The 13002-nt window shown below is 41.6% G+C and overlaps 1 protein-coding gene across 7 annotated transcripts in view; it reads left to right on the top strand.

Moving 5' to 3' along the window:
• Nucleotides 1-13002, top strand: part of PARP6 (poly(ADP-ribose) polymerase family member 6) — a 35191-nt gene that overhangs the window by 17344 nt on the left and 4845 nt on the right. For 3 of the 7 annotated variants that reach the window (XM_036269096.1, XM_036269109.1, XM_036269124.1), the window contains 6 exons: nt 3451-3516; nt 4433-4500; nt 7268-7316; nt 7562-7674; nt 8478-8550; nt 9260-9329. In XM_036269096.1, coding sequence (XP_036124989.1) covers nt 3451-3516; nt 4433-4500; nt 7268-7316; nt 7562-7674; nt 8478-8550; nt 9260-9329 — 439 coding nt within the window. The remainder of the gene's footprint in view (nt 1-3450; nt 3517-4432; nt 4501-7267; nt 7317-7561; nt 7675-8477; nt 8551-9259; nt 9330-13002) is intronic. The other 4 variants (XM_036269117.1, XM_036269103.1, XR_004960373.1 and 1 more) reach the window with 3 other exon arrangements.

Here is a 13002-nt window from a genome sequence, read left to right as displayed (position 1 = left end):
AAACAGTAGAAGATAGTGGAAGACTATGGGCTGTCATTATAGTTACACTGTATCTGAGAATAAGAATCAAAAGAAATGAAATGCTTGTTTCTTGAGAACTCTTGAACTCTAAGCTTTAGCTGTTTTAGTGAATAAATAACTGAGTTTGTCAGAAGGGGAGAAGAATTCATATTAGTTATGTCATGAAAGGGAAGAACATAGACTTTGGAGCCAGACAGACCTAGATTCCACTTGAGATTCTGCTGTTCCCTAGCTGAATGGTATTAGGCAAGTCAGTTAACTTTAATGAACCTCAATTTCATTATCTGTAAAAAGGGGATAATATCTATATCTTGCGGATTGTTATAAAAATGAGGGATAAGAGACTTCCGGTCAAGATGGCGGCGTAGGTAAACGCTGTATCGCGTCCTCCCACAACCACGTCGAAGTTACAACTAAACTACAGAACAACCATCATTCCAAACCGCCTGAAATCAAGCTGAATGGAAGTCCTTCAACTATGGAATTAAAGCAGCAGCCACATCCAGACTGGTAGGAGGGGCAGAGGCGCAACGGCAGGTGGTGAGACTGGTTGGTTCCACACCCACGTGTGACAGATAAAAATCAGGAGGACACCTCGGCCGGAAAGGTCCTTCCTGAGGACTGAGGGATCCCTGTCCCACACCAGGTGCCCTGCTCAGGGTTCCAGTACCAGGAAGAGAAGTCCCCATAACTTCTGGCTGGAAAAACCAGCAGGAACTGAGGCTCAGGGAAGCTGAAGTGGCTGGAGCCCCAGGCAACTCCTTAAAGGGCCCGCGCAGGAACTTATCGGACTCTCTCCCTCTAAGCTTGGAGGGGAGGGAGCTCGAGGGGCGCCAGAGACATACAGGGAAGAACTGAGCTGTTTGGCATTGGAACGAGGGCTGGAGAGGGGGCTTTCTTCAGGACAAACCTGCTATCAGAGGCCTTGTTCCTTTGGTGAGCCCTTCCCTGGGGCAGCAGACAGCCCACATATCTGGGACTCCAGCAACCTGGCTCACACTGGTAGCCCCGCCCTGCTGACTCCCTGAGGCCCTGCCCCGCCCCACCCAACTTTCAGGCCCACCCAAGCTGTTGTCACTTGCTTAACCATAGGATTGGCCAGTCTTGGATCCTCCTTCAGGTTTTTCCCAAATTCTTTCAAACGAGCAGTATCTGGTCTCAGATAGCCCTATACCTCTCGTTAAGTAATACACAGAAACAAACACAGGGAGGCAGCCAAAATGAGGAGACAAAGAAACAGGTCCCAAATGAAAGAACAGAACAAAACCCCAAGAAAAGAACTAAGCGAAATGGAGATAAGCAACCCAACAGATGCTGAGTTCAAAATGCTGCTTATAAGGATGCTCAATGAACTTAGTGAGGGCCTCAAGAGCATAAAAAAGGACCAGTCAGAAATTATGGATGCACAGTCAGAATTGAAGGAGGCATTAACTGAAATAAAGAATAATTTACACAGCTTGAATAGTAGAGTATGTAAATCCAAGGAGCAAACCATCGATTTGGAATATAAGGAAGCAAAAAATGCCCAATCAGAACAGCAAAAAGAAAAAAGAATCCAAAAAAATGAGGATAGTGTAAGGAGCCTCTGGGACAACTTCAAGCGTGCCAACATTCACATCTTGGGGGTGCCAGAAGAGCGATAACAAGAAATTGAAAACCTGTTTGAAACAATAATGGCAAAAAACTTTCCTAACTTGGTGAAGGAAACAGACATACAAGTCCAGGAAGCACAAGATGAACCCCAAGAGGCCCACACCAAGACACATCATCATCAAAATGCAAAAGGTTCCAGACAAAGAGAGAATCTTAAAAGCAGCAAGAGAAAGGCAGCTAGTTACCTACAAGGGAGTTCCTATAAGGCTGTCAGCTGATTTCTCAAAAGAAACTTTGCAGTCCAGAAGGGAGTGGCAAGAAATATTCAGAGTGATTAAAAGCAAGAACCTACAACCAAGATTACTCTATCCTGCAAAGCTGTCATTTAGAATTGATGGCCATATAAAGACTTTCCCAGATAAGAAAAAGTTAAAGGAGTTCATCACCACCAAACCATTATTATGTGAAATGATGAAGGGTCTTTTTGAAGTAAAAGATAAAATATATGAACAAACAAAATGGCAATGAATACATGTCTATCAACAATGGAATCTACAAACAAAATGAACAGGTAGAACAGAAACATTCTCATAGATACAGAGAACATTTGGTTGGTTGCCAGATGGGAGGGGAGTTGGGGGAATGGGTGAAAAAGGTGAAGAGATTAAGAAGTACAAATTCATTGCTATACTGACAAACCGCAAAGGGAAAGGGGTTGGGGTAGTGGGAAGAAATAAGCCAAAGAACTTATATGCATAACCAATGGACACAGACAATAGTGTGGGAAAAGGCGGGAGGGGGGCGGGAGTGGGGAGGAGGGGGTCAATGGGGGAAAAATGTGGAACATCTGTAATACATTTTACATTTAACAATAAAGATTTAAAAAAAAAAAAGAGGGATAATATGTATAAAGTGCTGCATTGGTTAGAGTTATCCAGAGAAACATAACCAGTAGGAGATTTATTATAAGGAATTGGCTTATATAATTATGAAGACTAAGAAGTCCCAGGATCAGCAGTCAGCAAATTGGAGACAGGAAAGCCAGTTGTTTAAGTTCTATCCAAAAGCTAGCAGTCTCCAGATCAGTCTAAAGACAGGAAAAGACCAGTGTCCCAGCTTCAAGAAGTCAGGGGGAGGAGCCTGTTACTTTGCCTTTTTATTCTATTCAGGCCTTCGACTGATTGGTGAGGCCCACACAACTTAGGGAAGGCAATGTGTTTTACTGTCTACTGATTCAAGTGTTAATCTCTTCTAGAACGCCCCCCACAGACACACCTCAAAATAATGTTTGACCAACTGTTTGGGCACTCCATGGCCTAGTCAGATTGACACTATTAAAGACTGACACAATTAATCATCACAGTGTCTGGCTATTACTCATTGCTATTGCCCTGGCCAGTTTGGCTCAGCGGTTGAGCATCGGCCTGCGGACCAGAGAGTCCTGGGTTCGGTTCCCGCTAGGGGCACGTACCACAAAAATAAATAAATAAATATATATATATACTCATTCCTATGTTATCACACACTATACCAGGTTCTTTACATATGTTATTTTAGAACATCTAGATGAAGGTAGTGGGAATTTTTATTTTCATTTATTCACAGGGATACTGGGGTTCTAAGAGGTTAAGTAACTTACCCTATGACTCTCAGGTGGTAGAACTAGCATGTGATTCCGAAACTATCCGACATTAAATGTATTTTCTTTCCATGACATACTACACTGTTTCTCTAAGGCCCAGACACTTTTTGTACATCTGGTCCTCCTTTTCATCACATCTTACTCTCCTCCACTTTTCTTTATTTGGTTCTTTTCTTCCCATTGATTCCCCACAGAAGAAGAATTATGAACGACTTCAGAAAGCTCTGGATAGTGTGATGTCCATCCGAGAGATGACCCAGGTATTCTGCCCTCTGCCTGTGCCACGAGTATTGTAGTCTGCTTAGAATTCATGGGAGTCCAGTGAAGATTTAGAGATGCTTCTCAGATTCCTCACTGTTTACTTTAGTCTCCCCTCCCATTCTGTTTTGTTAGCTCTGTTACTACTGCTCTTTCTTACTTCTAATGCTCTCTCAAACTTTACTTTTGCTGCTAGTTCCTTAACATGTTGTTCATATTTAATGTTTTTTCCATAATTCTTAGGGAATTAGAGAAATGAGGGAAAGACCTCTCTGCCAGGGTTGGGAGGTTGAGGAGGGGGGCTTGGAGGTAAGGAACTAGATCCAGGGGCCTGCATTTTCTATCCTTCTAGGGGTGGGGCAGCCACATGGAGCAGTGACCATCCTTTGACTCAAGGCTGTCCCTCACCAGACTTCCCCACCCCTCGTCTGCAGTCTCTGCATGAATAGACATTCATTTGTGCTTATTTACAGGTGGGCCTCTTCTCAGCAAATCCTATATATCACAGTTCAGATTAACATTTTACATAATATAAGATATACCAATGGGGAATGACTTACTTGTCAGAAGGACTCTTTGCTTTATGTAAAGTTTTATCAGAGGATTCCTTAGCCTATTCTTTCTGGACATTGATTTTATTTATTTTTTTATTTACAATCAACTTTTTAAGGCTGTAGGAATTGCATAAAATGAGGGAGACCCACCTTCATGTTGTTTTGTAAGCATCTTCAGTCATTTTCATATTTGTTTGTGAGTTTTCCCAGTCTGACTGGGCTCCTTGTGGGTGGTAACCCCATCTCCTCTTGCCTTTGTGTGGCCTTCATTGCCTACCTTGCCCTGGGCCCTGATATTCATTTGTAAAAAGTGGGAGGGTTCCCACTGCTCCTGGGAGTTAACCTTATGGATATTGTCTTACAGGGCTCCTATCTGGAAATCAAGAAACAGATGGACAAGCTGGATCCCCTGGCCCATCCTCTCCTGCAGTGGTATGGATAGAATGATTCATCCTTCCCAGAGTGGGGCAGGGACATGGTATTAGATGTGGAGCCTACACCTTCTCTTAGAGACACTTTCAGCTTCCTTCCTGAGGTTATATATATCATGGCTGCTTTTTCTTGGGGTTTTATTGATATACCTGGCTTTGACAAGAACTCAAATCCTACAGAGAACCCACAAATTCTGAGATGTCGCAACTTCTCTTTAGTGATTTCTTATTTCCAGTAATTTATGGGTGCCCCTTGCATGTAGGAATTAACACTGTTCATTTCAAATAAGTTTCTTTGCATCCAAAGAGACTATCTCCCACTTCTACTCCCTTTTCCTGTCTCAAGGTCTTCCCTGTTGACACAGACTGTCCAGAACCTTGAGGCCCTATTGCTGTACCCTTCCAGCAAAGATTCTACCATTCTCTACTGCCCTCAACCCCCACCCTCCCTCCCTGATCTTTTTTTTAATTTATCTATTTTTATTGTTGACAGTATTACAGATCTCCCCATTTCCTTCCCCTTTGCCCCCCTGCACTCAGCCCCCACCCCACCCCAGGCCTTTACTACACTGTCTGTGTTCATGGGCTATGCATATATGTTCTTTGGTTAACCCCTTCCCACTCCCCTCCCCCTCAGAGATCTGTCAGTCTATTCCATGCATCCATGCCTCTGGATCTGTTTTGTTTGTCCATTTATTTTTTTCATTAGATTCCACATATAAGGAGATCATATGATATTTGTCTTTCTCTGAGTGGCTTATTTTGCTTAGCATAATAATCTCCAGGTCCATCTATGCTGTCACAATGGGTAAGAGATTCTTGTTTTTTACAGTGGCATAGTATTCCATTGTGTAAATGTACCACAGCTTTTTTATCCACTCATCTACTGATGGGCACTTAGGCTGTTTCCAGATCTTGACTATCGTAAATAACGCTACTAGAACATAGGGGTGCATATATCCTTTCTGACTGGTGTTTCGGTATTCTAAGGATATATTCCCAGAAGTGGGATCACTGGGTCATACAGCAGTTCTGTTTTTAATATTTTGAGGGATCTTTGTACTGTTTTCCACAGTGGCTGCACCACATTTGCATTCCCACCAGCAGTGTACTAGGGTTCCCTTTTTCCACATCCTTGCCAGCACTTGTTTGTTGATTTATTGATGGTAACCATTCTGACAGGTATGAGGTGATACCTCATTATAGTTTTAATTTGCATTTCTCTGATGATTAGTGACATTGAGCATTTTTTCATGTCTATTGGCCATCTGTATATCCTCTTTGGAGAAGTGCCTATTCAGGTCTTTTGCCCATTTTTTTGGTTGTTTTTTTTTGCTAATCCTCACCCGAGGATATTTTTTCTATTGATTTTTAGAGAGAGTGGAAGGGAGGAGAAGGGAGAGAGAGTAAGAGAGAATGTGAAACAAAAGCATCACTATGAGAGAGACATACGGATTCACTGCCTCCTGCACATACCCAGACCAGGGCTAGGGATCAAACCTGCAACCCAGCTACGTGCCCTTGACTGGGACTTGAACCTGTGACCCTTTGGTGCGTGGGCCAACACTCTAACTACGGAGCCACATTGACCAGGGCCTTTGCTTGTTTTTTTTTTTTCTTTATTGATTTTAGAGAGAGAAGAAGGAAGAGGGAGAGAGAGAGATGGAAACATTAATGAGAGAGAACATTGATTGGCCGCCTCCTGCATGCCCCACACTGGGGATCTAGCCCACAACCTGGGCATGTGCTCTGACCGGGAATCGAACTAGCAACCTCTTGGTGCATGGGTCAATGCTTAACCAGTGAGCCACACCAGCTGGGCTGCCTATTTTTTTTAATTGGATAGGTTGTCTTTCTGGTGTTGAGTTGTATGAGTTTTTTATATATTTTGGAACTTAATCCCTTATCAGATGTATCATTAGCGAATATGTTCTCCCATATGGTGAGTTCCCTTTTCATTTTGTTGATTGTTCTCTCCCTGATCTTGATTCCTGTTGTTTTCTTGACATAGCTTTCCCCTTTCTTCTTAGTCAACCTTTGACATCAGTATTTTCTCAATACAGCATGCTCCCTCTTAGCATGAGAAATGACCAGGCATAGATCCTCCAGGATGGCATCATAAGTACATGGGTGAAGCACAAAATAACAAACCATCCACTACAAGAGAGAATGCTCCATTGCTTACCCCTCAATGTTTTATGCCTTTGTTCTCTCCTCCCTCTGAGTTCAGCCTACATATAGCCCAGTCTGTCCCTGAATCCTCAGGAAGTTTGTTCTAGTTTCTTCTGCTTCTTTCTCCAGCACAAGCAGTACCTTTCTATCCATTCTTCACCATCCCTGAAGGCCTTCAGGCTTTCTCTGAGCTCAGGTGGGATGGCTCCTGAGCCCAGTTCTGAGTTTCTAAATCCTAAGGATAAGTCATCACCATCCTAATACAGACCCTTCTCTAAATTTTTTAGCTGACCTCTTGTTCTCTTCCTTTTGTTTTATTGTTTTTTCTCCCTAGGTGTAGCAGCTCACCTCCCACCCCTCTCTTTCTTTCATTCATTATTTAACTACCAGTAACTAGCTTTCCTTTTACAATTTTATATGCAAGCATTACTGTCCAAGGGAATATCCAGATAGTGGCCTGGATATGTCACACAATTCAGACAACCCTGGAATTCTTGCTTGTTCTCCCAGGGACACATCAAGGCTGTTGCTTTGTTCATGATGGCCTAACCACACACTTATTCCATCCTTTTCCTTTTTTCTCTGTTTTGTCCTAGGATCATCTCTAGCAACAGGTCACACATTGTCAAACTACCTCTCAGCAGGGTAAGTGACCTTTCTCCCTCTGAACTCTAAATATCTGATGAGGCAGGGAATGGCTCCAAACCAGCCAACCTCATTGGTCCTAGACCTTCCTGGTTGGCTCTGTCCATCAACAATTCTCTTTGAGCCTAAGCGTATTTTCTTTATTTGGGGTCATTGCAAACCTGATTTGCTCCCTATCCCCAACCCTTCCCTCCCTGATCTCCATTTCTGCTCTGTTTTTCTGACCCCACCCCCAACCTGGGCAGCAGCTGAAGTTCATGCACACCTCACACCAGTTCCTCCTGCTGAGCAGCCCTCCTGCCAAGGAGGCCCGGTTCCGGACTGCCAAGAAGCTCTACGGCAGCACTTTTGCCTTCCAGTGAGGAGGGTGGAGATGGGGTGGGGGAGGAGGGAGAGCAACAAATAATGAATGTAGGGCGATGGGAGAGTTCACATGAGATGAATGAGTTTGTGTTACCTCTGTCCATCAACCAGTCAACAATTAGTGATAAAATGTTATTGTGGTAGGTGCTATAGAGGATAAAAAGATACATTGATATGGTCTTTACTCTCAAACTACTTATGTAGTTGAGGAGAAATGGCATTTACATATAAAAAGATGGTTGAAGAAACAGATTAGAGGGGTTTTGAGGAAGTCAACAATTGATGCCTAATCATAGGAGGAGAGAAAGAGTGAGCCAAATTAAAGATAATCCAAACTGAGTGGTGGTATCCTCTTCTCAAAATAGATGAATTCAGGACTAGAAGCCATATTTGGATTCAGTGATAAGTTTGTTGAGTTTGAGAATAATTTGAAATATAGGCCATCCCTGTCCCTTCCTCTCTCTCTAAAATCAATAAAGGGAAAAATTAAAATATGTATATATACATATATGAAATATAGGCGAATAGGCCGATGAAAATACTGAATCAGCAGTTGGAGATAGAGGATGAGACTAGCTAAAGTACAGAAGAGAGGCTGGGACTGGAAATTAATGTATAAGGGTTAGCCACAACATACATCTTGCATGCCTGTGACTATGTCCATATGAATGTCCATCACTAGGTATGTGTCCATCTTCATGTCCTGTGTGGGTGAGAATGGGTGGGAGTGGCAGTCTTGAAAGTGCATCCTGGGAACCTCATACCGTGAGGAGACATGCATTCTACCCTGCCTTACAGTGGGTCCCACATTGAGAACTGGCATTCGATCCTGCGCAATGGGCTGGTGAATGCATCCTACACCAAACTGCAGGTGAGGCTGTGCCCCTTTTTTCTTTCTCCCCACACCCCCCACTACTTTCTGCCCCACTCAGTTTTGGGGAACTCTGCTCTAGAGTACTCAGATGTTTTTGCCTCAGCATCCTCAAATCTAGTCTGCCATGTGGCTTCCTTAGAGAGGAAATTGGAACTGCATGTATAGAATGAATGTGGCATTTTATATTTTACTCCAGGCTATGTTTCTTAGTAGTTTTGGGAATGGGAATGTGGCTTTAGGCAGGAGTATGGATTGCTGATTGCAGCTATTAGATGAACTAGCCTATTAGAACTTTTCAGTATATGTGACTATTTATTCAGAGTTGAGACTTACTTATTTGCCCTGTGAGACTCCAAAGAACAGTTATTGTTCCTCCTCCTGGCTACCTGTTCTATAGTTCCTTCATTTTTTTTTGAATCTGCATATGTTCCAAGGCCTGGGGACAGGAACATGGATTCTGAGGGACTGATTCAGTGGCTGTGCTATTCCTCACTCTCCAAGGCTTCACTATCTAGTATTTCTTAGACAGAGGGGTTAACCTGCATTTTATTTTCAGCCAATAAACATTTTAAGAATAGGTACCTAGAGTTATCTGAATGAGACAGATAATGGAGGGACAGAGGGCTGGCTAAGCCCTGTGGCTGCCTAATATACAGCCATGGGAGGGCCCAGGCTCATATTGCTCATCCTGGTGTTTCCCTGCAAGCTGCATGGAGCAGCCTATGGCAAAGGCATCTACCTGAGCCCCATCTCCAGTATTTCCTTTGGATACTCAGGTAAGAAATACTTTCTGGCCACCTTGACTCTTTTTATATTGCATCCATTTTGTGACCACATTATCTGTGCTGTCTCCTCTTCTTCCACCATGGATACTTGGTCTATGTTAGCTCTTTCCCCAGTCATGGATAGAGTCTGTCTTTCTGAACTTTCTCATTAGAAATTTGGATTCTTCACAAGGTGAGGCCATTTATCTCCCTTTCTCTTAGGTAGTCCTTTTTAACATGGAGATGTTTTTATTCATTATTGAGGCTTGACCCTGGGAATGGGTTAGGGAATAATTGGGAAATGAAACTAGCTAGGCTTTTGGTAGACCACATTTTTGGTGTTAGCAATAACCCGTTGTTATAAATTGTGTGTGTGCACATGTGCATGTGAGTTTACATGTGAATACATTTGAAGGCTTGAGTCCCTTTCATTGGCTTACATTTCTGTAGACATTGTTCTTCTCCCCATCAATCATCTTTTAAACTGTATAATTACACACTATGATGTTAGTCACATTGAATGCAAGAGAAAGTATTTTATTCCAAAGATAAGGCATGAATGAGGTCCGGAATCTAGTCAGAAGATGAGAACAGCTTTGTTCTACTCAGAAAATGATTTTGACTTAGAACTCTCTCAGTGTTCAGGTTCATGTCTTAATTCTCTTTCTGTCTTCTTTAGTTCTGTTCTATATAGTCTCTGTATAAAGGAAAGCCACCATATAGTTGCATGTCTACAATGTGAAGGGTACAGTGCTTTATAGATCATTATTTAGTATCTGCTAGTAATTTGTAACTGTTATAAAAGATTAGAAAACTTAGGTCCAGAGGCTCAGAACTAGAAACGTCTCTGACAATAGAGTAAGCCAAACAAAGTAGAAGAAAAGAGATAATATAGGTAAGAACCAAAATCGCCAAATAAAAACAGGTACAATAGAACCAAAAAAGCTGAAAGTTGGTTCTTTTATTTTTATTTAGGTATGTATGTATGTATGTATGTATGTATGTATGTATGTATTTAATCCTCACCCGAGGACATTTTTCCATATTTTGTTCAGATAGAGTGAGAGGGAGGGAGGGCGGAAGGGAGGGAGGGAGAGAGAGAGAGAGAGAGAGGGAGAGAGAAACATCGACGTGAAAGGGACACATCAAGTGGTTGCCACCCGCACAACCCAACCAGGGCCGGAGACAAACTGCAACTAAGGTATGTGCCCTTAGCGGGAACTGAACCCGGGTCTCTCTGGACCGAAGGCCGACGCTCTAACCGCTGAGCCAAATCAGCCAGGGCAGAAGTTGGTTCTTTTAAAGAACTTAAAAAAAAAGAAGATATAGTTGGTTAGATTGAAGAAAAAGAGCATTATTAGATGAATGAAAAAGGGAACATAATTACAGATATAGCAAAATTTAAAAAGCTATGGGGAGAATTTTGTCAACTTTATGCCAATTCTTTGAAAACTTTGACAAAATGGGTAAATTCCTAGAAAATTATAACCAAAAACTGATTCAAGAAGACATAGAAAGCCTAAATAACCCTAAAACTATAAAAGACATTGTAGTTTAAAATTTTAACCCCCCCCCAAAAAAACCCCAAAAACCCACCTAGCTCAGATAGTTTTCAGGTCTAAACTTTTCAAGGAACAGATTATTACACAATTTTACACAGAATCATCCAGAGAATAGAAGAAAATGGAACAAGTCATAAAATATTGGTAAATTTGGCTTTGTTAAAACTAATAACTTTTGTTTATCAGAAGACATCTTAAAGTGAAAAGAAAAACAAAGTGAAAAGACAAGCTACAAACCAGGAGAAGACATTTGCAACACATATAATTACAAAAGATCAGTAATAAAAATATATTTTAAAAATTCTTACAAATTGCCCTGGCCGGGTGGCTCACTTTTTCAGTTTTGGAGCACCATCCTGTGCACCAAAAGGTTTCGGGTTCAGTCTCTCTCTCCCCCTTCCTCTCTCTCTAAAAATGAAAAGTATATCCTCAGGTGAGGATTTTTTAGGAAAGTACTTTTTTTTTTTTTTAAATTTTTTTTATTAATTAATTTTTGTTACAGATGTTTCTCCTCCTCCCCCCACTGATCCCCCCCCCCCGCCCTGTCCCCAGTTTGTTGTCCACGTCCACTATTCATGCATACATGCATATAAGTTCTGTGGTTTATCTCTCCCCCACCACCCCCTCTTCTGGGGATTGTCAGTCTGTACCCCACTTCCACGTCTCTGGGACTACCCCATTCCTCAGACTGTTATGTTCATTATATTCCACAAATAAGTGAGATCATATGATACTTGTCTTTCTCTGTTTGGCTTGTTTCACTTAGGATGATACTTTCCAGGTCCCTCCATGTTGTCTCAAAGGATAAGAGGTCTTTCTTTCTTACAGCTGCGTAGTACTCCATTGTGTATATGTACCACTGCGTTGTTATCCATTCGTCTACTGATAGACACTTGCGCTGTTTCCAGATCTTAGCTATTGTAAATAGTGATGTTACAAACATGGGGGTACATATATTCTTTCTGATTGGTGTTTCAGGCTTCTTAGGGTATATTCCTAGAAGTGGGATCACTGGGTCAAATGGAAGTTCAATTTTTAATTTTTTGAGGTAACACCATAGTGTTTTCCATAGTGGCTGCACCAGTCTGCATTCCCACCAGCAGTGTACTAGAGTCCCCTTTTCTCCACAGCCTCACCAACACTTGTTGTTTGATGATTTGTTGATGGCGACCATTCTGGCAGGTATGAGGTGATACCTCATTGTTGTTTTAATTTGCATCTCTCTGATGATTAGTGATGTTGAGCATTTCTTCATATGTCTCTTAGTCATTTGTATGTCCTGTTTGGAGAGGTGTCTATTTAGTTCCTCTGCCCATTTTTTAATTGGGTTCTTTGTCTTGCTTTTGTTGCATTGTATGAGCACTCTATATATATTGGAAATTAACCCCTTATCTGATATATCATTGGCAATTATGCTCTCCCATACAGTGGATAGCCTTTCCGTTTTGATGATTGTATCTTTCGCTGTGCAGAAGCTTTTTAGTTTGATGTAGTCCCATGTGTTCCTTTTCTCCTTTGTTTCTATTGCCTTAGGTGATGTATCAGTGAAAATTCTGCTGGGTATGATGTCTGAAATTTTGTTGCCTACAGTTTCTTCTAGGATTTTTATGGATTCATGAGTCACATTTAAGTCTTTTATCCATTTTGAGTTTATTCTTGTGTAGGGTGTAAGTTGATGGTCTAGTTTCATTTTTCTGCATGTAGTTGTCCAATTTTCCCAGCACCATTTATTAAAGAGGCTGTCTTTACTCCACTGTATGCTCTTGCCACCTTTGTCTAATATTAATTGAGCATATTGCCTTGGGTCCATTTCTGGGTTCTCTGTTCTGTTCCACTGCTCAGGTGAGGATTTTAAAAACTTGAAAATAAACAAGAAAAAAAGCCAACATAAAAATAGGCAGAGGACATCAACAGGCATGCCACTGAAATGTAAAATGTGAAAAGCTGCTCAACCACTATTAATCAAGAAAGTAAAATCAAGACCAAAAGGATTTACCATTTTAGCATGCATATGTACTAGCAAAAATTAAGAAATGTGATAATACCTCTGATTATACCAGAGTTTGTAGATCATCAGGATCTCTTTTATTGCTTATGAGGATATAAATTGGTACAACCACTTG

Source organism: Molossus molossus, unplaced genomic scaffold (genome assembly GCF_014108415.1).
Source record: "Molossus molossus isolate mMolMol1 unplaced genomic scaffold, mMolMol1.p scaffold_m16_p_1, whole genome shotgun sequence".
Taxonomy (NCBI): domain Eukaryota; kingdom Metazoa; phylum Chordata; class Mammalia; order Chiroptera; family Molossidae; genus Molossus; species Molossus molossus.
This window is presented reverse-complemented; position numbering and strand designations above follow the sequence as displayed.